Source organism: Sander lucioperca, chromosome 6 (assembly GCF_008315115.2).
Source record: "Sander lucioperca isolate FBNREF2018 chromosome 6, SLUC_FBN_1.2, whole genome shotgun sequence".
NCBI lineage: Eukaryota > Metazoa > Chordata > Actinopteri > Perciformes > Percidae > Sander > Sander lucioperca.
This window is the reverse complement of record NC_050178.1, coordinates 8,587,129-8,604,293: the sequence shown is the minus strand read 5'-3', so window position 1 is coordinate 8,604,293 and position 17,165 is coordinate 8,587,129. Positions and strand designations below refer to the sequence as shown.

Here is a 17,165-nt window from a genome sequence, read left to right as displayed (position 1 = left end):
CCAGTTGTGCTTTTAGCCACAACTATGCAGCCATCTGTGAGTGAATTAGTCTTAAAAATCTCAGGAATTGTTGTTATTGCAGGACACAGCTAAACTTGAAGTTTAGCTCAGAAAAACAGGTCCTGGGAACAGTTAGATGTCCAGTTTTATGATTAGCTTGTTTCCTTATTTATGTGATGATATATTGTCAGTTTTTCTTTAAATGATATTTGTTCTAGTATGACAGTGAGGAATGTTTGCTGTATTGTACATTTTTAAATCCTTTGTGGCATTGCTAAACTGTGGGGCATCAGTGTAGCTAAGAGACGGATGCTTACTAGCAGAAAGAAGAAAATAGTAGCTGGAGGATTGCATTTCATTCAAGTCGACAAAAGGGACTGTCATCGCCCTGATTCCTGCACCACACCCTCGGGCTGTGACTCTGATTGCGAATTCAGAGAGAAATACCGGTTTACCTCCTCACCATTTTTCAGAATCACTGGCCATCACATGTTGGTATGGGCTATGGCTAAAAGAACACTGGAACAGGAGCTTGACTTTAAAATGGCGGGGATATAGATTTGCCTTCAGCTTCACTCGCCCAGGTTCAATTTATAACTCGGTGTCACAGGAAAGGTCTTAGGGCTGAAATACTGACAATAACATTTGCACAGTCATGTGATTCCTGTCTACTTCTACTTTTTATTTCAAGTAAAATACTCCACAAAAAGGTGTATCTTTAAATTACTAATACCATAGGTAAGATTCCAGCTATGAGCTTTTATTTCCAACTGCTGTCACTTGAAGGACATTTTCATCTGACAAATAAATTGTTTGTTTTTTTTAATGAAGGAATCAATCAGTTGATTTATTGTAATTTTAGTAATTCACATATTCAGTCACACTGCAGGGAAAATAAGAGTCACAGTTCTGACTGACAGGCTGTTTTCATCATTGTTAATCTTTCCTTAAATTTGCTGGACAGCATGGTGGGGGAAGAAGTCAAGTGTGGTGGTCACAGAATTGAGTCCTACCTGGCAGTAAAGCGATGGATTAAAGGAGGAATTTAGAGTGGCTGTGACAGACAGAATCACCTGAGCTTCAACTGGGCCAAAGACCACAAAAGTCTTTGCCAAAGGACCGTAGGAAAGCCAGCATGAAAGTAATCTAGTGTATGACACTTAGACAAAACAGTCATTTCATTTTGTTTTTCAAATATTTAAGATCCAAATACTGTATTGTAGGCAGCTCTGTGTTTATCCTACAAATGGTGTGCCCAGGTTGAAAACGTTGAAATAAGTATCTGAAAGTGAATTTATTTCCTTTAATCATTAACATTTATTTTCTTTTATTTAAATGTTATAAATTACCCTACTCATGTCTAAGTTTGTGCCCATTGCAACACAACAAAAATCAGTATCTGCTGCTATCCCATTAAAACTTCCCTCGAAACCATAAATTTCAAAAGAAAAATCAATACTTGCTGAGAAGCGTTTATCATGGACCCCATGAACCATTCCTTGTAGAAAATCTCCAGTGTAATTTAAAAAAAGATGTTGCTGTCAATCCAGGAAATGAATTTTTCTCTACAACATTCACTTTTTGAAGTTAGTTTTTTATGTACAAGCATTATGAAGTTTTCCTGGTCCCTCCTCTCTGTCCCTCCATGTGGCTCAGATCAATGAAGTGGGGAAAACTGTCCGCCCTTGTGATTAACGATGTGGTCCTGCTTGTGCATTTGATTGACAGGCATCACCCAGGAGATGATCAACGAGACACGAGCGTCAACAGAGAGAAGGATGCTGGGAGACATTCAGGAACTGCTGAGTCGGGGAGAGGAGGTCAACCAACAGGACTCTCAGGGAGCCACGCTGGTGAGACTTTTTGCTCCATTAGTTTTGACTTTTCTCTACCAATATCAATTTTAAACAAGCTGACTAAATGTTTTTCGTCATTTCAACAATTACAAAATATGGCTGAATCAAAATATCTCTTCTCTTAGGACCAGGGTATAAAGAAAATGTCAAAACACCAGACAAAATATTAAAACAGTACAATAAAAGTTTGTTTTTTAAAGTACATACAAGGTAAAAATGAAATAAAACAAAGTAGCAGTTAAAATGTAACAAGATGACTAGCATGGGTGTGTATTTGCTTTGTTGATTAATTTTAGTATGAAGGGGCCATGTAAAATAATCATACATGACAGTTACTATTTTTTGGAATGTGCCAACAATACCAATAATAACCAACAATGCTGTTGGTCTTGAGGCAATACATTGTTTTTTCCTATGGAAAATTATCTTGCTTTTAAGGTTTAAAAAGGAAGCGGGGACACACCTGAGTGTGGCATTTAAAGCTGCTGCAGCAGCAGCAGCAGCAGCAGCAGAAGCAGCCTGTACTGACACCAGACAGGGTGCATCCATAGATTCATGCAGTTTATGTGCACTGACACCATTGTTATGTTGCCACAGAAACTGGGATTTATTACACCAGCCAACATTTTAATATGAATGATATGGCAATAAGACAGGACATGATCCTAAAGCTGTTTGGGCATATAATTGGGTAGACATGATTGATCATTAGCTTGCAGCTGTAAAAAAGAAAAAGAAAAAAGAGAGACTAAACACTACAGAGCTATAAATAAGTAACTCTTTCACAGCTGCCTCCAAGCCTGCAGACTCTGTCAAGAGTCTAAGCTGTCATGGTGTGACAAAAGTGCTGCAGAAACACACATGACTCTTATAAAATTATCAAACATCACAGATCTGCACTAAGAGGAAAAAGGAAAGGGTGTGTAAATATTCAGAGGACCATCTTTATTATAAATTCACCTTTTAATGATTATGTGCTTTGCAACACTGGCTCATAAGGCTATAAAACCGTTGAAGCTAATCAGGCATTTAGAGACTCATTATAATCTTCTTAAAGGCAAACCAGCCGTAGGATTTCACAATGCTCTGCGGATATAAACGTGATGTGTTCGTGAGCACTGAATACACCTGCAGTCATAATTTAAAAATGATGCAATGTTAGATTAGAATAAACCTTTAATGATGAATATGTATGCATGAAGGAAAACAATAATATATTGAGAATTGACTGACAATCATAAACGCAAAATTATCACAGCTGAATACATAATAATAATGATAATTTACTTAAAATTTAAACAATCCACCACTGGCCTAATAAATGAGCACAAAAGCTTTGAAAAAAAGATTGGCATTAATTAGAAATTAATTGAAACAAAAGATAACTTCAAACGGGATGATACATTAATTAACAAATATGGCAAAAAAAAAAAAAAAAAAAGACGTCTGTGTTATTATGAGCAATAACAAAAGCCTGGCTGAGGTGAAGTGGCACATTTAGCCAAAATAAATTAACGATACACAGCTGCTGTAGGTTTGCATCGGTAAGGCAATAAAAAATCTTAATGTAGCCATCACGTCCTTGTGGTATAAAACTGCTTTCATTCTTGCATGTTATGTCAAATGCATTAGAGAGGACCAAAGCATGCATGGGAATGATATGAAGACACTTTCTTTTGCGTTAAATAGTGAGTCACAGCCACATACTCCTGTGTGGATAATTCATTTGTTTTAGTTTTATTGGTAAGGTGTACCAACTAAAGTGGTCACTGAGTTTGTTTTGGAAGTTCGGTGCACTGATGCATGAAAAAGTCAAGTAAGGCACAAAAATATCATTGGCATATTAATGTCCCACGCCTTAATGAAGTCTTTTAAATATGAGGGATTTATCTACGCTGGGGAAACAACGTGACAGATCACTGGATGAAAATAGCCAGGAGACATTGCATGATAGTAGTCCAAAATAACCCTGTTAAGCTTTAAAGTCTAACCACAGATTGTCTGATTGAGCTGCTTGTCCCCTTGCTTTTATGCGTCCTGTTAATCTTCATTCGAGCATGATGAAGCAAACTAGAGCATGCCTTATTAAAATCTCTGGCAAAGAAGAGAGGAAGATTTTTGTATCCTTGTTTTGATTGGCTGCCAGGGACAATGATTTTCATCTCTTGTGGTTGCAAATGGGTTTACATTTCTCAGACAGATTCACAGGGATTGGCAAAATCGAAAACCACCCAAAAAACACACTAATTGTTAATCTAATGATTAAACCCTGAACATACCTAAACATGTCTAAATGCCTAAAAGGAATCCTCGCATTCAAGAAATTCACTTTTAAAGTTGACCTTGTACAGTTTTCCCTTTTTGTTTCCTCTCAAATCATCTTATACCACACACTTTGATATGATCACATACATAATTTATATCAGCTTCTGCAGCTCCTCATCAAACATATGATGTAGAGCTGAAACAATTAGTTGTTCAATCACTTAGTCACTATAAAATTAAATTATCAGCAGCAGTTTCAATTAATCAATCTTTTTCTTTCTGGTCGCAGCGTCTCATATGTGAATGTTTAATGGGTTTCTCTGTCTTCTATGAGAGTAAATTAAATATCTTTGGGTTTTGGACTGCTAGTCAAGATGTCACCTATGGCTCTGGAAACTTGCGATTGGCATCTTTCTATTTATAATTCACCCCTATGTATTTGTTATCTTTGGAAACTTTGGTATCACCACTAGAATTTAAAGTAAGGGACAGTGGGTATGAACAGTGTTTGGCTGTATAACTTAACGCCATCTTCCCACTGGCACTTGAAATCAGCTCTGTAATACGCAATACGCCCCCAGTGGAGGTCGTACTACACAGTTGAAAAGTTTCGGAAGCGACTCACAAAAATGGTGGAGAGACTAGAACGACTGATAAGTGTCTGAATGTACGATTCTCTATGACCTCTCTTATACAGATATAAATAGAAAGGCTGCTGCGTGGAGAAAAGTTGCCCAGGACGTTGACATGTCACGTCGGTTAAATGTGATATAGCGGTATAATGTCAATAGTTCGATGTCTGTTGCTAGCTAACCAATTGGCATTAGCAGGTTTGTTTATCAGTACCATAGCAGCACTAACTTCCGCTGGAATTGTCGGATAGGAACCGTCCGTAGCCTTTTGCAAGAGTTACATTTTTTGAACGCATCCGGATGACCAACTGATGATTTTTTTCGCACCGCACTCGTTCGGACCCGGTTCAGACCCATTCGCATGCAGTCTGCGAATCTCCATAGGAAATGGTTTCGAAGCCGTATCGGAGCTGATTTCAACTGCCAATGGGAAGGCGGCGTAAGACTAGAGTTGATATCATGATAGAATAGATATATTAATCTTCCCTTTCCTCTGCTCCTGGTATAATTGTTTCCTCATTCAAGTCTGACCTGGGACATCTCAGGCCAGCAGGATCAGTTTGTATCTCTAACTCTTAATGCAGTTCAGTTTACAAACTGCAGAAGAGCTGTTTCAGCTGGACCCAGCACCCCATCAGCCTTTTTACAATGTTGTGTACTTAATCTGACAAAACATCCACACCCACATCCCCAAATTTGGACCCAAGTGAATATCTGATGTACATTTTTGCAGGTGTAGTGCGATGTCCTATATGGTCAGCATTTTTGAGTTAGTATTACTTTATTATTTGGCATCTAAATTGTGTCTTTAGTGTGAAATCCACGCTGGATTTTATGCACAGAGCATATCTAAAGCAAATCCTGTGCACTGGAACAAATCTAATCATTGTTCCTCCTCTGCCCTTGCAGCTCCACATCACAGCAGCAAGTGGCTACGTGCAGGCTGCAGAGCTGCTGCTGGAGGGGGGGGCTCGCATGGATCTGAGAGACTCGGATGGATGGCAGCCTCTTCACGCTGCAGCGTGTTGGGGTCAGGTAAGGTAAACATAGCGGGAAACAGATGAGCGCATACACAAAGGTTTCTGAAACCATTAACTTGTAATTTTCTGCTGCTGTTTCAGATGCATGTGGCAGAGCTGTTGGTGTCTCATGGAGCCAGTCTCAATGCCAAGACCTTCCTAGATGAGACCCCCATCGGTATATTTACACCTCACTCTATCAGTGCACCTGGTGGGGGGTTAAAAAAGCAAATATCTTACCTCAGCAGGGTCTCATTTCCAGATTTTTCAGTCAATGCAAGTGTTTCCATGAGTTTGTTCTGTTGTTCTTGTTAAGACAAATCTAAACCTTTTTTGTGCTGTTTTCAGTACTAGTCAGCTTTTGTCTTGATGGTTGGAAAATTATAAAATGGTGACGTTTTACAACTTCAGTATATGTTAACAGTCAGTGTAAGAAACTAGTGTATTAGATAGATAGATAGATAGATAGATAGATAGATAGATAGATAGATAGATAGATAGATAGATAGATATTCATTCATTCATTGATTTCATCCCGAGGGAAATTTTAAGCATCCAGTAGCTTAGACAACCATAACACAACAAACACACATATCTCACATACATACAAATCACTCACAGAAATGTAAAGAGTTAAAGGTGCTAAGGTAGACTGTGTGCAATGGTGGCAGTGCAAAAGAGAACAGTGTAGGGATTTAGCACCACTAAGGATAAGTATCTAAACAAATTCATTTTATAAACCTGGTTTTGTTAATATCTGTAAGAGAGTAGCAAAGCACAACAAACAGTTTTATTTGAAAGGAGTTGACATTTCCTGTCCTTCATCCTTCTCATTTAAAGATCTGTGTGAGGATGAGGAGTTCAGAGCCATCCTGCTGGACCTGAAACACAAACACGACATTATCATGAAGTCACAGCTCAAACACAAGACCTCACTGTGCAGGCGAACGTCTAGTGCAGGGAGTCGTGGGTAAGTGCTGACATCTGCTGGTGTTACCACTGCTACTACAAATGGTATTTAACATTGTTTATTTACTTTGTTGTTGTTTTTTTTTACCCCCAAAGAGACCTTCTTGTCCTTGCCAATGAAGGGTACTGTTAGTACAGTGTGCAGATTTTTATGTCGGAGTTCTGCCTTCTGTAGTGTTTCTGTAAATGTTTCTCTGATGTTTAGACTGTTTTTAGATGAGCAGAGCAGCCTCCATTAATCTTCAAATGTAAAATGTAAGAAGTATAAGCTATTCCAGAAAGTCTAATCTAGAAATGAGTATTGTATGAATTGTGATTGCGCTTAGAAATGCTTTATTCATATTTGTTGGCATGTTTCTTTCATTCTTGCACTTTCTCACTGGAAACTCTTGTGTCCACAGGAAAGTGGTTCGGCGAGCCAGCCTGTCGGACAGGCATAACTTGTGTCGGAAAGAGTACGAGACGGAGGCCATCGTGTGGAGGGGAGGGAGGGAGGAGCAGGATGAAAAAGAGAAAGAATCTGATCAGGAGAATAACCAGGTGGTTACAGTGAGTCTTCAGGTTATTCATGTTTTGTTCTTGTTGCTAGTCGCTTTTATTATCATTATTATCAGGTAAACCTAAGCATAGTTATACATTTGTTTTTTGTTATACAAAGTTTTAAAAGTGGCATTTGAGAATTGATCCTGTGTTTGTCAATTTTGTTGTTTTAATGTTTTAACTTCCTGCACAAAACTTGCCAGATATATATGACTTATGACTTAGATATTTTCGCACAGCCAGCACGGCAGTAATCTAATCATCTACCCCACACATCTGAGACTAAATGTCAGATTTCAGTGTAGGTGTGTCAGAGTTATGGAGGCTTCCTTCAAAACTCTCTTGATGATCAAACAGTCACACGGAAGAAACCCACAATGGAAAAACAAAAAACTGCAAGACAATCCTCCACCAACAGTGCACTCAATAGATAAGAATGCCACATACCATTTGAGTGCTACAGTTGCTTTTCCTCTACTGGAAAAACATCCTCACTGTTAAGCTTCCACACACTGACTGCACATTATCAACAGATAGCTAATCAAAAGGGTTTAAGAGAAACATAGGAATGATGATCTGAAATGGAAGTACATTGGTGGAAGAAAAGTACATTTGAACCTTTTAGCACAAAAGAAACCCCTGACATACATCGAACAACAACTTCTGAGGGGAGACTTTCTCTATATACAAATACAGTACATGGGCTTTACAGCTCATTTTATTTGAGCTCAAGCACCAGATCAAAGATATCAATCTCCCCCTTACAGAGTCAGGCCGGCGTGTATTTAATCGTCTAAAAGAGAAGACTCATAGAGGGATTAAAGTTATCTCTATGTTCTTGATGTCCCGCAGGTCAAGCCAGTCATAGCTGTGGAGCTGCCAGACACGCCCAAGCTGCCCACCATCCTCAAAGATGGCAGCAGCAAGCAGAACGGGCTCATCTCCACGATGACGTCCACGCCGCCGCAAGCGCCCTCTAATGGTAACACGGCATCGATTGATTCCTCCACTCAGGAGGAAGCCTGTCCGAGGGAGCACGCTCTGACTCTGTCTGAGCTCAAGAAACAGAGGTCCGCCGCCAAATTGTTGAATCACCCCTTGTTCAACGGTCACCTAGGTAACGGCTCCACAGACTCCTTCACTGATGCCAAAAACAACTCCGAGGACCCCCGCATGCCGCTGGTCTCCTCCAATGGGAACGCGGTTTACTACACGCCAGCCAGTGGCGACCCACCCCTCCTCAAACTGAAACAGCCAATAGAGGAAGAGCAGCCGAAGGCGCAAACCTGCTGCTGCGTGTCATAGCACAGCACCCTGGTCACTTGACTGGTGACGGAACAGTGTTTGCACAGAGAAGCAAGGAATGTGCTGTAAGAGTGAGGAGAGGAAGTAAGGAAGGAAAGAAAGTGTGTTCCTGTCTTTTAACATCCTTTTCCTCCACGTCTTTAAACTTCTCTCAGAGAATATGGCTGGCCTAAAGAAAGGTTTAGAAATGTATCCTTGTACCTCCCTACCATTAGACTCCTGCTACAATAGGAGACACATTCCCCAAACGCAGACGTGTTTCAAGTGTAGCAGAGAAGAAAAAAGGAACTGGGCAGTGTCACTTGGATTAAAATTCCTTTTCTTAAATGGAGTCTATCTCCAAGACAAATGGATGGAAAGAGTGCAAGAAGCTGTGACTCTGGCCCTGCTGTCCCCAGTTCACCATTATAAGAATCAAATTGTCGACGCATTTTATGAAAGCTTTTCACAGGGAAAGGGTCGAAAAGTTTGAATCAGGAAAGTAGAGAAGATCTCAAGGTACAAGGTGCATGTTCTGCCCTCAGAGATGAGTTTTTTTTTCTACCTTACATGTGGATGGTTATCATGTAATTAAACATTTTCTTCAAGACAAACTGACATTGTTGTCAAACCACAATATTCTTGTTTTCAAATGTGCAGGAAGGCCATCAAAGAACGGTCCACAGATGTATCGCATTACATCACGTTGTACTACAACATATCAGAAACAGTGAAACGTAGCAAAAAGAGATCTGTGACGTCTCTTATGAAGTATCTGTCATGTTAAAATGCTGCCTGCGTAAGTAAAGTGAAGGAATGCCATGAATCAGTGGTAAAGCAGTCAGGAAGTGTACTTCTACAGCGAGAGATAACAGAAAAGAGTATAGTTCTGCACTAGTGTTTGAAACTGTCACTATATTCTGTCAACTATAGTTCACCTCACCGTCCTCTCATATCAAGCCTGAACTGACAGCTCTGTTTTATGCATAACCCTCTTTGTGCTCTCTCGTTTAGGTAATTTAAGCAAACATGGTTTAAAAATGACTGTACATTTCTTTATTTATGAAATGAATGCAATGTGTTAAAAACAAACAAAAAAAAAAAAACATTATGGTTCCTTAAGTTGAGTGTATTTATTATTTTGGATGGTGTGTGGAGAGAGTGAATGCAATATAAGATGAGCTGGGGAGTCTTCCAGCAAAGCACCTTCTGACATGGAACTGATAAGTGAAGTAAGGGTTACTGTCTGCTAAGTGTACATGTTATTAAAATCACACAAACAAGCCATCCTATATTGGACATTTGTGTCACTACAAATGACATTGTTATTTGTTCATGTTTTGGGTTGTTTTTTTCTTCTGGTGGCCATTGTGTGGCTTTGTCTTCTCCCAGTCACTGTATATGTTTCATTAACAGAAATTGTAAATGTCATGTAATGTATTACTGTAAGTATAGTATGGTATGGTAGTATGCTTGCCTCAGTTAAAAAAAACAAGAGAAAAAAACATTTATCCACTCATGGATTTGGCAGTCTCTGAAGCGAGCCCACACCATTGTATCAGGTGCACTTAAACGCATCATGGCTTCAACATAAAATATAAAAAACTACTAGAAAAAAAAGGTACTAGAATGAGCTTCTCTGCTTAATTGAAGAAATAGTTGACAGGTTAGTTGAGAAGATCGATAGCACTCATTTATGTACGCTAAAAGCTGAAGCTGGAGCCAGCAGCTGGTTAGCTTAGCGCTGCCTACCAGCACCAAACTATTTTTTTGGCCATTGACTTTGATTAAGTAACTTCCTGGTTCGATATCAGTCCGGCACATAACCTGTTGGAAAACCACAATGTTTTTGGTTTTAGTACAGACTAAACAAACGAGATACAAGGTGTTAACTGATCTTTTTCACAGCACATACAGTATTTTGACTCATCATAGCAGGAAAGGCACAGATGAAACTTCTAACACCAACAATGGCTTTGTTCCATTAAGTGTACCAGGAAGTCTCTCCAGTGAGCCAAGGTGTACAATACCCAACCTGGCTCACCTAAATCTTAATGGAATACATCCATCATTGTTATTAATTACACGTGTGCCTTTTCTGCTTTGACATGACAAAATGCCTGTTGTGAAAAAGTGAGCTTTTACCCATGCTGGTAGGCAGATTTTTGTTTTGCAGAGCCAGGCTAGCTGTTTCCCCTGATTCCCGTTTTTCCAGCTTCATATATTTAACACACAGATATGAGTGTGGTATCAATCTCATCTAATTCTCAGCAAGAAAGTGGATAAATATATTTCCCAAAAAATTTAACTCAACATTCTACTTTTTCTTTAATCTCCTTGTGAGTGCCAAAGAGTCATCCATGAATAAAACAATTTATGAGGACATTTTAAACTGTGGGGGAAGACTTTCTTTGCTGTTATGGTGATTTGTTTGTTTCTGATGTCCAACCCCTTTAAACATTGGATCACCCACAATGCCACTACCACTTTATCCCCACAACTTCAACTGTACAGTGTCAAATATTTTGTACAGATGCATTTGTAAATATGTTTGTATAAGTATGTCCTTATCTGGTCCCATGAACTGCATTTACATGTCTGTGTTGTTACTGTTGAAGAAAAATACAATTAACCACATTGATGAACAGTGTTAGTAGAGATGTGGTTGTCGAGGGGGAAACTGAGTCTATTTAGACCCCCTCAGTAGTCCAACAGTCTAAAATCTATCTGGAAAGTCGAGTGCACCGAGGTGTCATCATCATACTTAGTATGTTTCTTCCTTCTGTTGCGGTGACCAGCGTCTGTGGTCTTTTTCTGCAAATGTCAGTTTTTTTATGTTAAGTTCTCATAAGAAGAAGTTTGTTTTTTTTAACTCAATTTGAGGAAGTACAAACTAAGTCACATTCAAAGAGATTGCTATATCCTCTATTTTTGGTTCCTTCTTTTTTTTTTTTTTTTTTTTTTTAAAAGAAGTGTCTAAAGGCAGTGACATCATCTTGTTATGAGTCAGCTTAAACTCACTGGAGTTCCTCCAAGTTTGCGTTTATCCAAGCTGCTGCAATCAATGCAATTTACATGTCAGTTCTGCTTCCTTATTAATTAATGAAATCCAGATACATCCAATTGTAATTTTGAGCTACGACCTGGTCAGTATTAGCCACGACAGTCAGCTGTTAAAAATAACCCTGTGTCCTCATGGTATATCTATATCAAAGCTTGTGTTTGTCTGCAAGCCTTGTTGCCTATAACAATAAGATTATAAAGATGGAAAAACTACTGATTTTGTAATTACTGGAATATTGATGGTTGCATTAACATATTTTGAATAAATTGTATATTTTGAGAATTTTACATGCTCTCTTCTGAATTAGTAAAGCTGTAAAGCTCTTGTTGTCAGGTACGATGGATTTCTTACAGTTTTATTAAGAATGTGCCCTGCAGGCCTGGACACCAGCAGAAGTGTTAAACACCAGGGTGCCCGGGTAGCTCACCCGGTTGCGCCCCATGTACAAAGGCTCAGTCCTTGCCATAGCGTTTGTGGGTTCGAATCCAACCTGCCCTTTGCTGCGTGTTGTTCCCCTTCTCTCACCCCTTTCCTGTCTTAATATGTCCTGTCAAATACAGGCTTACAAATGCCCAAAAAATAATCTTAAAAATAAGAACGTAGTAGTAAACATCTTTGTTGGATAAAACAAGACATTTGAACACATCACCATAGGGCATTTCATAGGTCAAACTATGATATGATTAATCGAGAAAATAATCAGATTAAGTGATAGTGAAAATAATAATTAGCTTGCAGTATGCATAGTTGTCAGCCTCAAAGGTGGATGCATCACTCGCATATTGAGAAACCCTAACTACTGTTACTGTTGCTCATCTTTTGAAAGCATTATTTTCTTCAAACTGTATTCAGACACTTTATTGCTGGAGTCAGATGAATATACTGTGTGCAGCTCACGTTTGCATGCCGTATGAAGGTTACGAACAATTTATCTCACTCTGACACGTCTGCTTACTCTGCCCTACTTCAACAGCTCTTTTCTGTTCTGAAACAGCCAGAGGCTGGACCGTCCTTCACCACACAGCTGTTAGGGTCTTGGCCCAGCATCAGCTGCTTCCTTCAATGATGTTCTGTGTTGTCTTTTTTCCCCTCTGTCTTTCTGAACTTCCTCTCATTCACTGGCTGTGGGGTCAGCAGGGTCAATATTTCTACAGGCTGCACCCAGCAGTCATTTTCAGACACATAACATAGAGACAAGTAAAGAAGATTAAAAAATGGAATAATAATATTTAGTTAGTTTTTTAAAGAGCCACATTTTGGGGATTTCTGAACATTTCTGCCATTAAACATGTACACTGTACTTTCTCCACTTTCAGATTCTCCTGTGGCAGTTCACATGGAAAACGGCAGCCACTGGCTACCACTGTAGCTTATTCATCCCTTTCTTCACTTTCATTGCTGTTGATTTTAGGGGAGTGCCCTTTAGGCACTGATAAGTATTTCTTATCAATATTTACAGTACCTACTGGCTAATGTACTGGTTTTATTGTCAAGTGTCTGAGTATTTTTGAAAAGTGCTGTAATGTTAAGTGTCAGCTCAGGGATTTGAAAACATAACATTAACTAATTTGTCAAACATCTCCATCAAGTTACAGTTCTTGATGCGTCTTGAGCAAATGGTAAGAGAATCACCCTTTCATCCGAAGCTCCCTCTGTATGTCTAAGGCATATAGACAGAGAGGAGGACAATGGTGCTGAAAGCACATGATCCAGGCTGCATTAACCTCCTCTGCGTGGCCTGGCTTTTGCTATTGTGCCTGAGCTACACTGAGTCCAGGCCAGCTGGCTCAGGTCCCAGTCCTTTAGTCCTCTTCACTGAAGGGAAAAGTGGATCAGTGCCAGAATGAGCATACAGACGCATACTGACCACTCTGCTGGACACATAAATAGAGGGATGATGATGGACGGCACTGAGGAGCATCCAGGAGTGCGGAGGATAAAGTAGGAAAATGGACCGATGCCAGGAGTTGCTTAGACACTGACCACCATGATGTAGGGATGGGTGGAAAGAAGAGACGTTTGCACTGATGAAATAAAGACAGCAGGCAAATGAAGGGTGGAAGGAAGGCCTGAAAGTGGGCCTACGCTGGGAGGAGGCCAACCATTGACCATCCTGCCAGCTTGTTAGAAGACAGATAGAGGAGCTGCACAAAAAGAACGCATGGATGGCTCAGTGGGTCAGAACTTCTGCCCGGTTCCCAGGATCTGTTGGACTTAACTGGGCTTCAGTGTCCAATTTGACCTGAATTTAAGATGTCTAAGTAGAGCGAGTCGATGTCTGTCTGTCCTACCGCTGATAAAAGCTTATCGATCGAGAGGATTTACACTCAAGAGATTGAAGTTACATACTCACTCTAGAATGAGACATGTTGTCAGTGCAACAGCTACTGACACTAATGCTGACTGATATAGTTGAAATAATTATCACAATATTCATTATTTTAAGCTATACACTAGCAACGTGGTCCAGCACAACTGAAATATCTCAACAACTATTGAGAGGGGATTTATGTTCCCCTTAGGATTAATTGTAATAACTCTGGTGATCCCCTGACTTGTCAGACAACCATTCCAACACAGATAGAAATTCTCTTTACACCCTCTGCCATTTCACCGCTCAATTCTTTAAAGCACGGGTAGCATCAGCACATTTTCTTACCATGCCTGTTTCTCGCTCTTTTTTTTTCTTATATATAATATTCTTATACTAATATTGTAACTTTTATACTCCATGTGTTCACCTTTTACTATTGTATTTATGTGTTTTCATCTTGTGTGTCTCGCACTGTGTTGTTGTTGTTGTTGTTTTTATTGCTACTGTGGCAGAACCAATTGCCCCTCGGGACCAAATGAAGGTCTTCTAGCGCAATAACAGTAAAAAGCATGCTAACACATTAAACTGAGATGATGAACATGGTAAAGATTATACCTGCTAAACATCAGCATGTTAGCATTGTCATTGTGAGCATGTTAGCAAAAACAACTTGAATTTTAACTAAAGAACAAAATGTTTCAGTTCACAAACAGTTAGGCTTGTTTCAATACACCAGATTAACTGGTTTGCTGAGTGCGTCACCAGAGCTGCAATACTTCCTTCCTTCAACGGCAAATGTCCACCTTTAAGCGTCCCAAATGAATAACTAACTGTGGGTGCAGTACTCAGTATGTACACCTCTCTGCATCAGTCAGGTGCCAGGTCAAGGCGCCCTAGATACTCCCAACAAACAATCACAAGCAATACTCCAGAAGAATGATTTGGAATTAGAGGAAGGATGGGTGAGTAAGTAACTGTGTGTGTTTGCCGTGGCTTCACTTATTTTGGTTTGGAACCCAACAGGATTTCAGTGTTTTTTTTTAACTACACTACGCATTGAATGTACTGATATTGCTGTTGAAACAATGATAATACTATATAACTCACTTTTCAGCCTAATTCACAACGTCTTATGGCCTGAAAACCCAATCAATGCTGACTGAGCAGAGAATGTGACATGGATGATGTCCATCCAAGAGTCGCTCAGGACAAAACATGGGAGATTTATTTTTGTAAGCCCTAATCTGACCCTTTACACCCACATGACCTTCATTAGGGAGTAACAATATTTCTGGGGAATATTGCAGTCATCTTTTTCCATTTCATTCTCTATGACTGTACTGTCTTATGATGTTATCACAGATAAGGAACTAGGGCAAATGCCTTCCCCTTCCTTCTGGCTGTGGGAGTAACAATACATCTGACTGATACTCAGATATGTTAATGTCACTTTTTAACATTTACACTTAGTGATGGCCCCTCACTGGCAAATAGTGTTTCATTCTGTTAGAATAATTTCATTATCAAAAATAGACCGAGACCACTGAAGAGATATTAAAGTTCATTTTACTTGAGAATCCAACAAGGAGGCCTTCTCCGCACCACGGAATAGTACAGACAATGACCTCACGAAAAGCTCTCTACAGCTGCTTTTTATAATAAGTGTAATGCAAGAAATCATGATACAAGAGTTGATGACGTCTCCCCTATCTGGTCTGTGAGGGCATGTATGCCCTCTGGAACACACAGTGTTCAGACAAGGACACGCAATGGCTCCATGTTATCTTGTTTAGAGTATTCAGTATAATATTCTATGCAAACAGTTTAATAATAACAAGAGAGAAAGTATGTAAATAATAAAATGATATTTTACCCAGCCACAAATATGAAGCTATTTTAAACTCAGCCCACACGTTGATCTTGTGGCTTTGCTGAGAAAAGGCCAGAGGCTCTGTTGCTGCACTGACTGTGGGCTGTTTTCTGTGGCTTCGTGCCAAACATCCCACCCTCTTCTTTATCTCACCTCCGACTCACTCACTGCTCTCTCTGCCTTTTTCTTTCTCTGTGTTGATGCATTTCTAACTGTGGTGTGTGCTTAAGGAAACGCTGCAGGAAAGAATTACTCTTTTACAACTGAAAGCAGGTCACGTTTATCACACAATGCAACGATTACAACAGACATGAAACACTACAAATATTTAACTTAACTTTTTGACACTGAGGAAAATGTAGTTATTTATGATCTTGTACTTTCCCACCACTTCCTTTTTGGTTGGGCTTTTGTAAACACGTCTGTCTGGTTTTGCAAAGGCATGCACATTTAAATGAGAAACATAAAGGGAATGTAATACATTTAACAGCTACAGCTACTTTGAAGATCAAGATTTTACATACAAAACAGATGATCGTCTTATAAATGATGATGCATTTTTATAGATTAAACTACTCAACAAGAGTAAATAAAGGTATTTAAAGTAGTTCCACCTCAACCAGTTCAACAATTAAAATGCTGCAGTAATGCCTCATTGATAACCAAATAATACAACACTGACATTGTACAGTGCATTATATCTTACTTTTTTCATGTGAGATCTGGATGGCTACAAGACATCATGCTAACTTTTCTTTCTGCTGGTTGAACAGCCTTACCTCCCGATAACACTCTATGCAACACCTAAAAAAGCACGGATAATGCCAACAACAATGAAAAGTATTTTGTATTGTTTATCATAACCATTTATTTTGCGGATGTCTTTGTTGTACCTGAATTCAGCATGCTCATACATGTATTTTTTCTCTTTTTTAATGGACTATTTGTGATTAATTGTTTATAAAAATGTGTTTGTTTATATTTTATGTCTTTTTATGCCTTGCAACTTTGATCCTCCTCACCAGATCTTTACTGTAAACAGCATGTTCGAATATAACCTGGTTAGAATAAGTTAATGAATAGTTGCTTGGATTGTGGAGCTTGAATCAGCTCATCTCCTACTTTGCTCTTACAGAGGACAACAACTGGAGCAATATTCAAGACTCAGTCTCTCTACCTGGCATGGAGGATGATTATAGAGAAAGCATGTGGGATGGAATATAACAAATAGATCAAATTTGTAGCCTACTTAACTTTACAGATTTAACTAGTGAGTCAACAGCCTGAACCTGCAGAGAATTTTACTTATTGAAACTGTACTTAAAACAGAGCTGCCTGGCTTTAAAAATACA

The 17,165-nt window shown here is 39.2% G+C and overlaps 1 protein-coding gene across 3 annotated transcripts in view; it reads left to right on the top strand.

Moving 5' to 3' along the window:
• ppp1r16b (protein phosphatase 1, regulatory subunit 16B) overlaps window positions 1-11,916 on the top strand; it is an 83,762-nt gene extending 71,846 nt beyond the window's left edge. For all 3 annotated transcript variants that reach the window (XM_031301760.2, XM_036002117.1, XM_031301761.2), the window contains exons 6-11: window positions 1,729-1,853; window positions 5,663-5,788; window positions 5,875-5,950; window positions 6,613-6,742; window positions 7,143-7,290; window positions 8,134-11,916. In XM_031301760.2, coding sequence (XP_031157620.1) covers window positions 1,729-1,853; window positions 5,663-5,788; window positions 5,875-5,950; window positions 6,613-6,742; window positions 7,143-7,290; window positions 8,134-8,586 — 1,058 coding nt within the window. In that variant the 3' untranslated portion in view covers window positions 8,587-11,916. The remainder of the gene's footprint in view (window positions 1-1,728; window positions 1,854-5,662; window positions 5,789-5,874; window positions 5,951-6,612; window positions 6,743-7,142; window positions 7,291-8,133) is intronic.
• The last annotated feature ends 5,249 nt before the right edge of the window (window positions 11,917-17,165 follow it).